At 41.2% G+C, this 16,214-nt stretch overlaps 1 protein-coding gene across 2 annotated transcripts; it reads left to right on the top strand.

The window, feature by feature from the left end:
• Nucleotides 1-36: 36 nt before the first annotated feature.
• Nucleotides 37-10,449, top strand: LOC110492132 (G/T mismatch-specific thymine DNA glycosylase). Of its 2 annotated transcripts, XM_021566172.2 has the most exons (11): nucleotides 37-178; nucleotides 461-531; nucleotides 1,319-1,542; nucleotides 1,947-2,146; nucleotides 2,399-2,468; nucleotides 2,762-2,897; nucleotides 3,086-3,168; nucleotides 3,283-3,377; nucleotides 3,641-3,815; nucleotides 9,639-9,764; nucleotides 9,986-10,449. In XM_021566172.2, exons 2-11 carry the CDS (start codon nucleotides 476-478, stop codon nucleotides 10,129-10,131), a joined length of 1,311 nt encoding a protein of 436 aa, XP_021421847.2. In that variant the 5' UTR covers nucleotides 37-178; nucleotides 461-475; the 3' UTR covers nucleotides 10,132-10,449. The 2 variants fall into 2 exon arrangements, with proteins under 2 accessions (XP_021421847.2, XP_021421855.2); XM_021566180.2 differs by lacking the exon at nucleotides 461-531 and having other exon boundaries at nucleotides 41-178.
• The last annotated feature ends 5,765 nt before the right edge of the window (nucleotides 10,450-16,214 follow it).

Below are 16,214 nucleotides of genomic sequence, written 5' to 3' on the forward strand. Positions count from 1 at the left end.
CAGATCCATACTCCAACCCAGTAGGTGGCGACAATGCAAATACTTTTGCTAAGAACAAGCCAACAAACTGAAGACAGATCCCCCCCCAATGTTCCTAAATGGTCTTTGTTTTGGGTGCATTGATCGCCCTCATTCGGTGCATTTGCTGAAAAGGGAATTGTAAACATATGTATAACAGGTATGTCTATACACAACATCTTTTATTAGTTACGCTAGCACGTTTATATACCCTCCTCACAATTTTCCAGAAAGCTTTTTTTAGTATAGTAGACTGTGTAGCTAGAATTAATGTTGGTTGTCCGTAGCCCTTCCTACCACCAGACGTCTTTGTGGTGCTATGATAACAATCCGTTTGCCAAATCTAAAGACCTACAGCTTGTCAATACTCCTATTGTGGTAACTTAGAGCGTAAAGGCATATCATTGTAGCTAACAGCAACATGAATATTAATTTATTTAAGTAAATCCTCGTAAAGATGGAAGAAAAGCAGTATACGTCACTGACGGTTCCTACGGATTATCTCCAACAGTGGTGAGTTGTCCTCCAAATGTATTGGTGTTGGAGGGTTTGCTTAAAATAAAATTATTGTGGAGTGTCAGTGCAGTCTATATCATGATGAAATAAATAGCATTTTGTAACAACTGACAAAACAGTTACTATTGTCGAGGCCTACACTAGGCAATTCTTAATTGTCATCACAAACACATTCAGAAAAAAAGCATGCTTCTTATTGCAACACTACTTTTAAAATGAAGAAGCAATAATGGTCCTGTATAGACGGACAGACAGACAGGCAGGAATTCAGAAAAACAGACCGACAAAACAAAGACATCTCTCTACATGTTACATGATCAAATGTAAGATTTGCAATGAAAAAAAAACGGTAATTGAAAGTGTATATGCAAAGTTACTCTGTTGATGCAGAGTATGAGGCAACGTGTCATTGATAGGCCATTTACATTTAACTAAAGTAGTCCTAGACCTTAAAAAATATGCTTCATTAAAACATGGTCATTAATAGCACACATCCATATCAAATGATTGGCCCATAAGTAGGGCCATAAGTTTTTTTTTTTTCTGACCAGGAAACGACATGTCAAACCAATGTGTGTGTGAAACGTATTCTTTGAAGGCCGCTATCATTGATGTAAACTCATTCTCAGATCCTAGGAGCATGAACAATTTCTCTATGGGTCCTCCCATCGTTGGTGCGCCATTTGTTTGTCATCAGTTTTGTGTCGGGACAAATCCCATGAAGACAAAAGAAGATAGTGTCACCCCAGTCTGCCTCTTGTCCTGTTGTCTTCTCGACCTGTAGGTACCAGTCCACCCAGCAGCACCCCCAAGCTCAACATGTGATGCAGTACCATAACACAGGTCATATGGGCCATTACATGGAGGGATCCAGAGAGGACCGGGTCATGACAGAGCTGTCGGTCCACCAGGAGCTCCCAGTCCACCAAGAGCTGGACTTCCATCATGACTTCCTCGGCCATCAAGAGCCAATTGTCCAACATCATCAGCCTGTGGATACATCACAAGGTATGTGATTACTGCCCCTCCCCCTACTTAGCCATGCAATCTACCATGTTTGCTTGGTAAATATTTGTACAGCTCGATTTGCCACTCTGTGCTCTCTTTCCTCCACATACCGTAAACACATTTCCACCAGTCCCCATCTCCCTGGTATTAACATGAATTCACCCATCCTCGTGCAGTGCTGTTCCTGTAATCAATTGGTCAATCAATTCAATTATATTTGTCTCGCACCATTCGCAGAATTAGCGGGCATGTTTGAGAATACATTGCAGTTGGACTGCACAGGATCACTGATCTAGAAATCACCTTGCTTCCCAGATAGGCACTCATTATATGATCAAGATAAGCGATTCTGCACCTGGCCTGAAACAGATTCACCTCAAACGTGTTCATTTTCTTTCTTTTAGCTCCAATGCCAGGGAAGAGAAAGAGAGGTAGGCCTCCCAAACAGAAGCCTGGGGAGGGCCAACCGCAGGAGGAACACGATCAGGCAGAAGCTCTGAAGAAAGCCAAAAGGACCCTTAACCGCTTCAATGGCATGTCAGTGGATGAGGTCATGGCCAAAACCCTGCCAGACATTATTGACCACAACCTCGACATTTTGATAGTGAGTTTTAACGTCATTCAACGAGTGACATTTTTGGAGTGGGAATGTCGAGTAGGACTTTTGATGTGAAGTTTGGCTACATTTTGCTTTATCTATACCATTTTCCCCTAATGATAGCCCGTGGATCAAACGCAAATGTTAATTAGATTAAAGCTATGAATTGTGTAAATCTCAAAAATTACTTTTTTTTTTATTAAAAAAAAAATCTCTAGCATGTTGCAATAATAAGGTATTGTATTATCCCTTTCTCAGATTGGTATCAATCCAGGACTATTGTCAGCCTACAAGGGACGACATTACCCAAACCCAGGAAATCATTTTTGTACGTTTCACTCAGTATTCTTTTTTTCACTTCTATTTCCATATATCCAGAATACTGTAATATGACACTCTGACTGCTTGATCAGGGTCATGTTTATTGGGGCACACCGTAGCAAAACGATGTGCAATGGAAAACAAAAGCTAGCTGTTCTTGTTGGACAAGTTCAGATAGTACCTCCCTGCTTAACTCATTTGAGACAGCTTTCTTCCGTTTTGTACCTAAGTGAGCACGGCCCACGTTATTAGTAACATTACGATGAAAGTGATTGAGCTTGTTCTTGTTTCGGAACTTAGGGAAATGCCTGTTCCTCTCTGGTCTTACTGATGAGCAACTCAACCACATGCACGATCGAAACTTACCGGAGAAATATGGCATTGGCTTTACCAACATGGTGGAGAGGACAACGCCAGGAAGCAAAGACCTCTCAAGGTGTCAAACCCCCTTCTTTTTTTTCCAAATGTATAGTTATTGTCAAATGTATGTTATTTAACGTGCCATCACAGTAGTATTTATAGTAATAAAACTACCTTGCATGATGTGTTTTCTCTTCAGTTTAGAATTGCCATCATGGTAAATTGGCTGTTCATTGTCTAGGCTAACTGTTGCTATTTCTACAGCAAAGAGTTTCGTGAAGGAGGCCATCAATTGGTAGAGAAGCTGAAGAAATACAAGCCGCTAATTGCAGCTTTCAATGGAAAATGTGAGAACATTTTTAGAGGATATCAGTAATTAGAATTGTATTTTTTTTAATGCTGCCTTTTACACTTAACTTACTATTAAAAATGATTTTCATTGCATTGCTCTTCTTTGGCAGGTATTTACGAAATTTTCAGCAAAGAGATCTTTGGAGTGAAGGCAAAGAAACTCGAGTTCGGCTTACAGCCGTACACAATCCCAGAAACCGAAACGGTAAGTAGTTTTACCAAAATAGAAAGAAGTCGCAAATGTTTGTATTTTGATGTTTGTAGCCATTCTCTCATTGGCTGTTCTTCTAATTGGCTCTTCCTACTGTTGTTTTGGGGTCTGTTCAAGAGGGTGCAGCGTTATAGAATATTCAGATAGAAATGTATTGTGTGTCGATCAAGTTTAGTGTTTGTGAGTCATGTCGGCTCTACACATTGCATTCCTACCTGCAATGTTGCGAACGTTTTCACTCATTAAATACACCCCAGGTGTGCTACTTGATGCCCTCGTCAAGCCCCCGCTGTGCCCAGTTCCCCCGCGCTCAGGACAAGGTTCACTTCTACATCAAGCTGAAGGAGCTACGGGACAAGATCAAGGGTGTGGCCCCAGTCGCCCGTGAGGTGCAAGAGACAGAGTACCACTTCGACTTGGGACTTGCCAAAGGTAACTGAATTAGTCTCCCTTTGCCACACTTCAAAGTCTCGTTCATTTGGCTATTTCAGAACGAACGTGTGAAAGCCGGATACTGAATCTCTTATACAGTGCATCAGAAAGTATTCAAACCCCTTGATTTATTCCACATTTTTGTTGTTACAGGCAGAAATCACAATGGATTACATGTATACAGTACCAGTCAAAAGTTTGGACACACCTACTCATTCCAGGGTTTTTCTTCATTTTTACTATTTTCTACGATGTACAATAATAGTGAAGACATCAAAACGATGAAATAACACATATGGATGTATGAATGTAGTAACCAAAAAAGTGTTAGACAAATCAAAATATAGCCACCCTTTGCCTTGATGACAGCTTTGCACACTCTTGGCATTCTCAAAACCAGCTTCACCTGGAATGCTTTTCCAACAGTCTTGAAGGACATATGCTGAGCACTTGTTGTCTGCTTTCCTTCACTTTGAAGTCCAACTCATCCCAAACCATCTCAATTGTGTTGAGGTCGGGTAATTGTGGAGGCCAGGTCATTTGATGCAGCACTCCATCACTCTCCTTGGTCAAATAGCTCTTACACAGTCTGGAGGTGATTTGCTTCATTGTCCTGTTGAAAAACAAATGATTGTCCCACTAAGTGCAAACCAGATGGAATGGCGTATCGCTGCAGAATGCTGTGGTAGTCATGCTGGTTAAGTGTACCTTGAATGTTAAATGAATCACCAACAGTGTCACCAGCAAAACACCATCACACCTCCTCCTCCATGCTTCACGGTGGGAACCACATATACGGACATCATCCGTTAACCTACTCTGCATCTCAAAGACAGCGGTTGGAACCCAAAATCTCAAATTTGGACTCATCAGACCAAAGGACAGATTTCCACCGGTCTAATGTCCATTGATCGTGTTTCTTGGCCCAAGCAAGTCTCTTCTTCTTATTGGTGTCCTTTAGTAGTGGTTTCTTTGAAGCAATTCGACTATGAAGGCCTGATTTACGCAGTCTCCTCTGAACAATTGATGTTGAGATGCTGTCTGTTCCTTGAACTCAGAAGCATTTATTTGGGCTACAATCTGAAGTGCAGTTAACTCTAATACACTTATCCTCTACAGCAGAGGTAACTCTGGGTCACTTGAAGAAACTTTCAAAGTTCTTGACATTTTCTGGATTGACTGACCTTCATGTCTTAACTTTTAACAAGGCACACCTGTTAATTGAAATGCATTCCAGGTGACTACCTCATGAAGCTGGTTGAGAGAATGCCTAGTGTGCAAAGCTGTCATCAAGGCAGAGGGTGGCTACATTGAAGAATCTCAAATATAAAATATGTTGTTTTGTTTAACACTTTTTTTGGTTACAACATGAGTATGTATGTATGTGTTATTGTATATATATATATATATATATATATATATATATATATATATATATATATATATATATATATATATATATATATATATATATGTATATATGTATGTGTTATGTATGTGTTATTTCATAGTTTCGATGTCTTCACTATTATTCTACAATGTAAAAATAAAGTAAAACCCTGGAATGAGTACAACATTTTAATTGGTGCTGTGTGTGTATATATACATTATCTACACACAATACCCCCTAATGACAAAGTGAAAACATGTTTAGACATTTTTATTGAAAATTAAATGCAGAATTTTATTTCCGTAAATATTTACACCCGAGTCAATACATGTTAGAATTAACTTCGGCAGTCTTTCTGAGTAAGTCTCTTAAGAGCTTTGCACATCTGGATTGTACAATTATTTGCACATTCTTTTAAACATTTCTCAAGCTCTGTCAAGTTGGTTGTTGACCATTGCTAGACAGCCATTTTCAAGTCTTACCATAGATTTTCAAGCAGATTAAAGTCAAAACTGTAACTAAGCCACTCAGGAACATTCAATGCGGTCTTGGTAAGCAACTCCAGTGAATATTTGATCTTGTGTTTTAGGTTATTGTCCTGCTGAAACGTGAATATGTTTCCCAGTGTCTGTTGGAAATCCGACTGAACCAGGTTTTCCTCTAGGATTTTGGCTGTGCTTTGCTCCATTCTGTCTCTTTTTTTTTATCCTGAAAAACTCCCCAGTCCTTAACGATTACAAGCATACCCATAGCATGATGCACCCACCACCATGCTTGAAAATATAAAGAGTGGTACTCAGTGATGTGTTGTGTTGTATATGCCCCAACAGTTTAATAGTTTAGCAATGTCTAACAATTCACAACAATACACACATCTAAAGTAAAAGAATGGAGTTAAGAAATACATAAATATTAGGACGAGCAATGTCAGTGGCATTAACTAAAATACAGTAGATTAGAATACAGAATGTACATATGAAATGAGTAAAGCGTTATGTAAACATTTGACCAGTGATTCTATGTACAGTGCCTTGCAAAAGTATTCGGCCCCCTTGAACTTTGCGACCTTTTGCCACATTTCAGGCTTCAAACATAAAGATATAAAACTGTATTTTTTTGTGAAGAATCAACAACAAGTGGGACACAATCATGAAGTGGAACTTTCAGTGCAGCAAACTCTCTCCAGAAGTTCAGTGAGGATCTCTGAATGATCCAATGTTGACCTAAATTACTAATGATGATAAATACAATCCACCTGTGTGTAATCAAGTCTCCGTATAAATGCACCTGCACTGCGATAGTCTCAGAGGTCCGTTAAAAGCGCAGAGAGCATCATGAAGAACAAGGAACACACCAGGCAGGTCCGAGATACTGTTGTGAAGAAGTTTAAAGCCGGATTTGGATACAAAAAGATTTCCCAAGCTTTAAACATCCCAAGGAGCACTGTGCAAGCGATAATATTGAAATGGAAGGAGTATCAGACCACTGCAAATCTACCAAGACCTGGCCGTCCCTCTAAACTTTCAGCTCATACAAGGAGAAGACTGATCAGAGATGCAGCCAAGAGGCCCACTCTGGATGAACTGCAGAGATCTACAGCTGAGGTGGGAGACTCTGTCCATAGGACAACAATCAGTCGTATATTGCACAAATCTGGCCTTTATGGAAGAGTGGCAAGAAGAAAGCCATTTCTTAAAGATATCCATAAAAAGTGTCGTTTAAAGTTTGCCACAAGCCACCTGGGAGACACACCAAACATGTGGAAGAAGGTGCTCTGGTCAGATGAAACCAAAATTGAACTTTTTGGCAACAATGCAAAACGTTATGTTTGGGGTAAAAGCAACACAGCTCATCACCCTGAACACACCATCCCCACTGTCAAACATGGTGGTGGCAGCATCATGGTTTGGGCCTGCTTTTCTTCAGCAGGGACAGGGAAGATGGTTAAAATTGATGGGAAGATGGATGGAGCCAAATACAGGACCATTCTGGAAGAAAACCTGATGGAGTCTGCAAAAGACCTGAGACTGGGACGGAGATTTGTCTTCCAACAAGACAATGATCCAAAACATAAAGCAAAATCTACAATGGAATGGTTCAAAAATAAACATATCCAGGTGTTAGAATGGCCAAGTCAAAGTCCAGACCTGAATCCAATCGAGAATCTGTGGAAAGAACTGAAAACTGCTGTTCACAAATGCTCTCCATCCAACCTCACTGAGCTCGAGCTGTTTTGCAAGGAGGAATGGGAAAAAAATTCAGTCTCTCGAACTAAGGATCCAATTCGGGAAAGTCATATTCCTTGTAATGCTGGGGAGTTACCGCCGCTCTGATATCCAAAAGTTATTTCCGGCTGTATGAAACAATACAAACTTCTTGGGCAAATAATGTAAGAAATAACACACAAAAAAACAAAATACTGTAAAGTTGCTTAGGAGCTAGAAGCAGAGCTGCCATATCTGTCAGCGCCATCTTGTCATCAAGTCAGTTAAGGACAAATTCTTATTTACAATGAAGGCCTACCCCCCCCCCCGGCCAAACCCTCCCCTAACCCGGACAACGCTGGGCCTGTTGTGTGCTGCCCTATGGGACTCCCGATCACGGCTGGTTGTGACACAGCCTGGGAACAAACCAGGGTCTGTAGTGACGCCTCTTAGACCGCTGCGCCACTCGGGAGGCCCCTTTTCACTCTGTAATTTAGGTTAGTATTGTGGAGAAACTACAATGTTGTTGATCCATCTTCAGTTTTCTCCCATCACAGCCATTAAACTCTAACTGTTTTAAAGTCACCATTGGCCTCGTGGTAAATTTCCCTAATCGGTTTCCTTCCTTTCCGGCAACTGACTTAAGAAGGACGCCTGTATCTTTGTAGTGACTGGATGTGTATATATACACCATCCAACGTGTAATTAATAACTTCACCATGCTCAAAGTGATATTCAATTTCTGCTTTTTTTCCCCCTTTACCATCTACCAATAGGTGCCCTTCTTTGCGAGGTATTGGAAAACCTCCCTGGTCTGTGTTTTGAAATTCGCTGCTTGACTGAGACCTTACATGTGAGGGGTACAGAGATGAGGTAGTCGATTAAAAGTCATGTTAAACACTATTATTGCACACAGAGTGAGTCCATGCAACCTATGTGACTTGTTAAGCCAATTTTTACTCCTGAATGTATTTAGGCTTGCCATAAAAGGTGTTGAATACTTATGGACTCAAGACATAATCTATTCATTTTTTTAAATTTAATTTGTTAAAAATTCTAAAAACATAATTCCACTGACATTAGGGGCCATTGTGTGTAGGCCAGTGACACAATCTCAATTAAATCCATGTTAAATTCAGGCTGTAACACAACAAAATGTGGGGGAAGTCAAGGGGTGTGAATACTTTCTGAAGGCACTATATACACTGAATATAATGTCATTGTTAAGTAGGGTGTCCAATCAAAAACAGATATTTTGAACAATGGGTAACATGTGTTAATTGTGTAGATAACCCTCAAAGAAAAACAATGGTCCAAACATCAGGTCTCTATCATAAACGGTTTAAAAGTTGTTGGAGTGTTTACCCTTGTAATATGGTCAGAATTAGGGTGACAAAATCCATGGCAGTGGAAAAAGTGGTTAAAAATCAAATCTGGAAAGTTGCATCGTGTCAGCTACGCTAAATTCTGTGCAAGAATTAAGGCGATTGGCTACGAGACAGGCTCACTTTCCCATTGAACTCATGTTTCTTCTTGAATCCGCAGGACATAAAACAATATAGAGATAGGATTCTGAGTCATGACATGTAGTATTTTAGTATACATTTCATATTAATTAGACATTCCTGTTCTTTTTCAAGGAGTTCTCACAGAAACAAGCGTATCTTTGCGAAATGTCAACGGAGCATTGAGCGAATACCAAGCTTATTTTCAAAAGCCTTTTACATGAATTCAGCTCATGTCATGCTAATTTTACTTTCTGCGACCCACGGAAACTACTTAAGACAACGACCACAAATTTGTAAAATCCTCAAAAGTTCAAAAAAAAACCTGCATGGCTATGTCAGAGCTCTGCGTTTATTATCGGATCTATTATCTTACGAAGTCCAACTTTTTAGATAATAATGTTTATTATATGTTAGAGAAAGATCCCACTGAACGATTCAGAACATGAATAATCATTTGTCTTGCTAAAATGTATTTTTGATAACATAAGGAAGTGAAATTTCATCACCAAAGTGCATTTTCACCCACTCTGGGCACAGTGGGTGGACACCCTTGCATAATGAATATGACTGATATGATGATAATCATACCCTTCATGTTAGGCAAATTATATTCAGTCGTTTGGTGTACATGCAAAGGAGAAACGAATGTCATCCGTTTGTCAAGGCAGTTCAGAGTGTTGAAGATGAGTAACCTTGTATTTCCTGTATCGCTGCGCTACAGAAGATGCTAAGAGGATGGCCATCAAGGAAGAGCAGGTGGATCCGGAGTACGAGAACTGCGGTGGGGCGTCCCAGGATGCAAAGCAAAGCACCAGCTACTGCAACATTTCCTCCACCAAAGAGACTGGTGAGAGTAGGTTTCTGTCGGTTTCTGAAGACCAGAGTGCTTGTGTTTTTAAAAAAAAACTTTCGTTAGTTAACCTGGGCCATCTGAGGCTGATCGAAAAGTAGATCCGAAAGATGAGACAAGTTAGCATCACTAGTCATACAGGTTTTTAAGTTTGTTAATCTAAAATGACATATGTAATGAAATATATTCTCTTTGTTTTTGTTTTTTGCTTCTTTCAGGAATGCCCAGTAAGGACCAAGCTACAGCAATGAGCCACATGCCATACGACCAGTGGATGACACAGTCGTTTGCGGACCAGATACCGGACATTAGCTGTAACAGTAGCAATGTACCTCAACCTCAGTTGGGAGCAGAAACCTTTTGAAGAAGGTCCCACAAGAAGAGTCATTGGGTCATACCGTTTGAGGCATCATAATGCATGCGTCACACTAGAAGGAAGACGGAGGGGAAGTGGCCCATCTTGACTGGACTCCCATTTTCAAATCCTCTTTAAAACACAGGCCATTTTTTTTCTTAATTTTGTAACTATTTATTGCATTTCATACAGCATGTGTCCAGTGTCTTATTTTTATATTTTTAAAGAATGGGAATTTTGTCGTATATCTCACTTGTGGAAGTGTAATTGTGCTCTGGAATTTTCAAGTTTGTTATTACCGAGATATTAAATCAGTTGTAAAACTGAGTTATTTTGTGTGATCGCAGAACTTATTGATGTACATTGTTCATGACTCATTAGGGCACACCGTATGAAAACCTATGGCAACGGGACACGAAAACAAGCGTTCCTTTTGTTGAGATATTCAGATAGTTACCTCCCCGTTTGCTTCCGTTTTCTGTTCAGTGACTTCAACTGCTGAAAGGTTTGAAGAAAACAGAACAACGGGGATGAACTGAAATGTAAAGTTTTTTTTAAAATTTATTTATTTATTTATTTTTTTACCGTACCGTGTGCCCTAATGACCATGATCCTAATTTCCATCTTCTGGATTCACGGCCACCTTGTCAGCAGTTCCAGCGGGTCTCTCAAGGCCTTTTTGCACACAGACAGTTTCAGTTGCTCAAGATCAGGTGAAGGCAGCCCCAAGTTTCCTCCTTGTGGCGGATGTTTATGGCGTTTGTATCACTCATTTTAATACTGACCCATATATTTCACTTCAGCAGAGCTGCAAAGTAATTGCCAAATAAATGAGACCCGGCGACTTACAATTTCACATGCGAAAGTGTTAATGCACCCAGAATTGAATCACGCCTTTCATTAAACAGAAATAAGCATGTCTTACCGTAACCAAAATGGTTAGGTGGAGGTGTTTTATAATTTACATGGATTGTAACTTTATTTTTTTATGTGACTAGGCAAGTCAGTTAAGAACAAATTCTTATTTACAATGATGGCCTACTGGGGAACAGTGGGTTAACTGCCTTGTTCAGAGTACAGAACAACAGATTTTTACCTTGTCAGCTCAGGGATTTGATCCAGCAACCTTTTGGTTACTGGCCCAACGCTCTAACTGCAAGGCTACCTACAGCTGAGTCAAGCTTTCCTGACACACCTGTGAAAAACATTCTGGCTACATCATGTCAATCAGTCTATAAAGTGTATGCGAGTGGCCGAATTCTACTCATGGATTATGAGTGTGTTTCAATTTACTTACTGGGTTGTATCTTTTTGAGGAAGAAATCTGGCTCCCTGTAAATCAGTCTTGTTTTGAGGCTACACTTTGTTGTGTAAGGATTGAGGATTTATATTGACCCTAAAGAAAATATAGATTATCCCATTCAAACCTTAAAGCCTGGCCTGAATGAATGCTGGACTTATCTGGTGTTGATGATGATGTTGGGTTTAAAATCTTCAATATCAAACACAAATGGTAGACATTGGTAAGTTCAGTTGTTCTGATACTAATACGATATTGTCGTACTGTTGTAATTGCATAGTTTTTATTTCACAGCCACAAGTGGAATAGGGATTGTCCATATTCCTATAGAGGACCACAGTGGGAGTCATAATACCCATAAAACCTAGCGGTCAAACAAGGAAAGGGTTCTAATCGTTTTTCCACTATTCATTTTTTCCCATAGGGGATTTTAGAAACACTTAAAATAAGGGATGTCTTTTGTGTAGGCTTACCCTGGTGTGACATTTTGATAAGTGGAAATCTCTCTTGGAACACCAGGTGACATCAATAGACGCCTGTATTTACACCCCCCCCCCCCCCAAAAAAAAATTAAACGCTAATTAGCTGTTATTGTGGCTATCATAAAGAACTACAAATGCCATAATCGAGATGAGACTTCCGAATTGAGGCAAAGGTAAGAATTGGCTACATTTCTTGGAATGGACAATTCTGTGAAATGTCTTGTGCAAGTTTTAAATTAACACAATACCTGTTAGCAAACGTGTCAGCTGGAGATGACATGCAGGAGCTTGCAGGGATTTGTAGTCTTGCATGATGTCTACTTTGATGCTAATTAGCATTTTTGAATCAAAGTAAATAGAGATGAACATATTGATAAAAATCCCCTTGTCCGAGAGAAATTTACATGGTTTTCAAAACGTCACGCCAGAGTAAGGCTACACGAAACACAGCCCTTATTTGAAGTGCTACTAAAATTCCCCATGGGAAAAATGAATGGTGGAAAAAACAAATGGAACCATTTCCCTGTTTGACCACTAGGTTTTATGGGTATTATGACACCATTGTGGGGCTCTATTGTGTAACAAATCTTTCGACACAATGCAAAACATGGCTGAAGTAGTAAAGAGACATGTTAATGCAATGTTGTTACTACACACAAAAAAATGTTGAGGGGTTCTTTGAGGGTGATGTGTAACCATTTTTCAGGTAGGGTGCTTAAGTGGTTTATGGTTATGCTGTCAAAGGTTGACCACCTCTTTTATCAATGCCAGTTCTGCAATCTTTGTAAGAGCATGTGACAATTATGGGTCTACAGTGCATTTTACAGTAAATACATGGAAGTTAGTAGCCTGTAAGTTGCTGTGAATTTTGCTTTACCTAACTGGCAACTAGCTATCAGTAGGGCTGGGCGACATGGCTAATAAATGATGACGATATATATATTTTTTTCATTCGATGACAATAATTATCACAATATTAATCAAATAATGTTTAAAAGGTGCATATCTGCCTCAGACTCTAAACGTGTTTATATCGTTATTGGGGGTTAGTAATTACCTCAACAAATTATTGATTTATCGCCCAGCCCTAGCTATCAATGTCAAAAAGCTATCCAAATTCACAGTAACTTAATAACCAGTAACTGCTAGTAACTTATCTGCAACTAGCTGCCATTAACTTACTGTACTTTCACTGAACTTTATTGATTACAAGATAGCTTAACATTAGCTGACAACTACTAATCATTCTTTGTGGTGAGTACACTTGAGACTCAGCCTCCCTCACCAGACCTCAACATTTTGGTTGAGAGCCAACTGACCTTCCTGTCACACCAACAAGTCAGTGAGCATGACAGGGATCAGCCACAGTACGTTACTGTGAATTTTACAATAACTACTTGCAGCAAGCTGACAGTAATTTATTGAAAAATAAACATGAACTTCCTGGTGACCAACTTCCATTAAGTTACTAGAAAATGCACAGTAAACCCTCTTAACAGTGCAGCTCTTGATTGTCACAGGCTCTTACAAAGCTTGTAGAACTGGGAGTGGACAAAGGAGGTGCTCAACCTTCACTTAAACTGGTACACACTACCACTAACAGTTGCCACAAATACACTATATATACACAAGTGTTTGGACACCCCTTCAAATGAGTGGATTCGGCTAATTCAGCCACACCTGTTGCTGACAGGTGTATAAAATCGAGTACACAGCCATGCAATCTCCATAGACAAACATTGGCAGTAGAATGGCCTTACTGAAGAGCTCAGTGACTTTCAAAGTGGTACAGTCATAGGATGCCACCTTTCCAACAAGTCAGTTCGTCACATGTCTGCCCTGCTAGAGCTGCCCCGTCAACTGTAAGTGCTGTTATTGTGACATGGAAAAGTCTAGGAGCAACAACGGATCAGCCACGAAGTGGTAGGCCACACAAGTTCACAGAATGGGACCGGCAAGTGCTGAAACACGCAGCGCGTAAAAATCGTCTGTCCTCATTTGCAACACTCACTACCGAGTTCCAAACTGCTTCAGGAAGCAACGTCAGCACAATAACTGTTCGTCGGGAGCATCATGAAATGGGTTTCCATGGCTGAGCAGCCGCACACAAGCCTAAGATCACCATGTGCAATGCCAAGCATTGGCTGGAGGGGTGTAATGCTGACCGCCATTGAACTCTGGAGCAGTGGAAACACGTTCTCTGGAGTAATGAATCACGCTTCACCGCCTGGCAGTCCAACGGACAAATCTGGGTTTGGCAGATGCCAGGAGAACGCTACCTGCAGCAATGCATAGTGCCAACTGTACATTTTGGTGCAGGAATAATGGTCTCGGGCTGTTTTTCATGGTTCGGGCTTGGCCCCTTAGTTCCAGTGAAGGGAAATCTTGACTGGCCCGCACAGAGCCCCGACCTCAACCCTATCGAACACCTTTGGGATGAATTGGAACACCGACTGCGAGCCAGGCCTAATCGCCCAACATCAGAGCACGACCTCACTAATGCTCATGGCTGAATAGAAGCAAGTCCCCACAGCAATGTTCCAACATCTGGTGGAAAGCCTTCCCAGAAGAGTGGAAGCTGTTATAGCAGCAAAGGGGGGACCAACTCCATATTAATGCCCATGATTTTGGAATGAGATGTTCGACGAGTAGGTGACCAAAAGTATAACATGTTTTAGAACATGCGCCCAAGTATGCTAATGAGCCCCTGTTTATTCTCGCTTCTCTTCCTCGCGAAGAGCATCTCTACTCTAGCGCTCATATTGGATCCCTGGTTTCTGGCTTAACGGCTCACAAGTGAACCATGAAAAATATCGCTGCAGGGCGTAGGTCTTAGGACTCTGTCGAGAGGTTGGGTACTAACCATTGTGTTCCTCACAATGGCCAGTGCTATCCCGTCCCAGGATGAACCTAGTCCGTCACTCAAACCCCCCACGTTCTAGTGCTTGCAGTTCCATGATTGCGGGAAAGATTCCCACCCTCTATGCATCAATTCCTTGGATTAGGAACACGCCCAAGAGGTGCTCAAGGACCCGGAGTCAAGAGAGCAGGCCTGAAAAGGAGGCTTAAATGGGCTTCTATCTCGATAGCCCCTCTTGCCTCCGAGCCAACAGTGATAGCTGAGGCTCAGCTCTCCGCATCAGAGCCCAGTTGGGCCGAGGTCATGGATAACCATAACTCCCCCCTCCTCACTGTCTGACGACGTAAGAACCGACTTGCCTAGTTAAATAAAGGTTAAATAAAAAGGAAGACGAGGATGACTATGGGATTAATATTATGGATATCCTTGAGATAGCACAGGTAATGGGGATGACCCCAGCCTGGAAATGCGCAACAAGGAGGAATCCGGGTTTGGCAACCCTCTCACTGGCTCACCACCTCAGCCTCTCACGACATGTTACAATCGACACCAGCGCCTCACTCCCTGGGAAGGCGGAACACTTTACTGCCTCTGTTTTTGTCAGAGGACTTACAAGCCCTCAGCCCAAGCAAGAGCTTCTAATGAGACCTTTTTATTGTTATGATGTCAGGCTTAGCAACTGGACTCAATACACCCTAGACCCAGATGCTTGGGAGGTTATTTGGCCATTGGCCCAGCTTTATTGCAAGGAATTATAACTACATCCTGTCCCTTTCTTCACTGGGGAGAATCACTGAGGACAGGGAAGGAACGACCATCTACCTCTCAGCATAACATCTATGATTCATCCTCTTTGAATAAACCAATTGTCCTCCCCCTGATTTGCTTTGGGGTCTGTGTTATTAAAGAATAACATCAACTGCTAACACTCCTGTAGTGCCATCCAAGGCTGTGGTCGTATCACGAGCCTAGCGGTGGTGGGAGAAAGGGCTAAGCTTATCGAGCCTAACAGACAAAGAACAAGTGGACCTCCTGGATGCCCCAGTGAAGCCCAAGGAGTTGTTCGGGTCCAACGTCGATGCCATGCGGCAGAAGTGTGGCGTGCAAAAGCGAAGCTCGTGGCAGCCTGCTGGATCCTGCGTCGCGCCCCAGCCGCCTCACAGCCGTCTCTACAGGTTATAGAAAAGAGCAGAAGCTCCAAACTCTCCACTCAGAACCTAGTCCTACTTATCTAAAGGTTATGGAAAAGATAATAAAACAAAAGCACTTTAGTAAATATTACTGTCCACAAAAACACTACAGTAAATACTACAGTATGCCGTAGCACAGTCCGCAAAAACACTACAGTAAATACTACAGTATGCCGTAGCACAGTCCGCAAAAACACTACAGTAAATACTACAGTATACCGTGTGTAGAGGTGGCAGGCGATCAGAAGATGAGGTGTGGT

This window comes from Oncorhynchus mykiss, chromosome 2 (assembly GCF_013265735.2).
Source record: "Oncorhynchus mykiss isolate Arlee chromosome 2, USDA_OmykA_1.1, whole genome shotgun sequence".
NCBI lineage: Eukaryota > Metazoa > Chordata > Actinopteri > Salmoniformes > Salmonidae > Oncorhynchus > Oncorhynchus mykiss.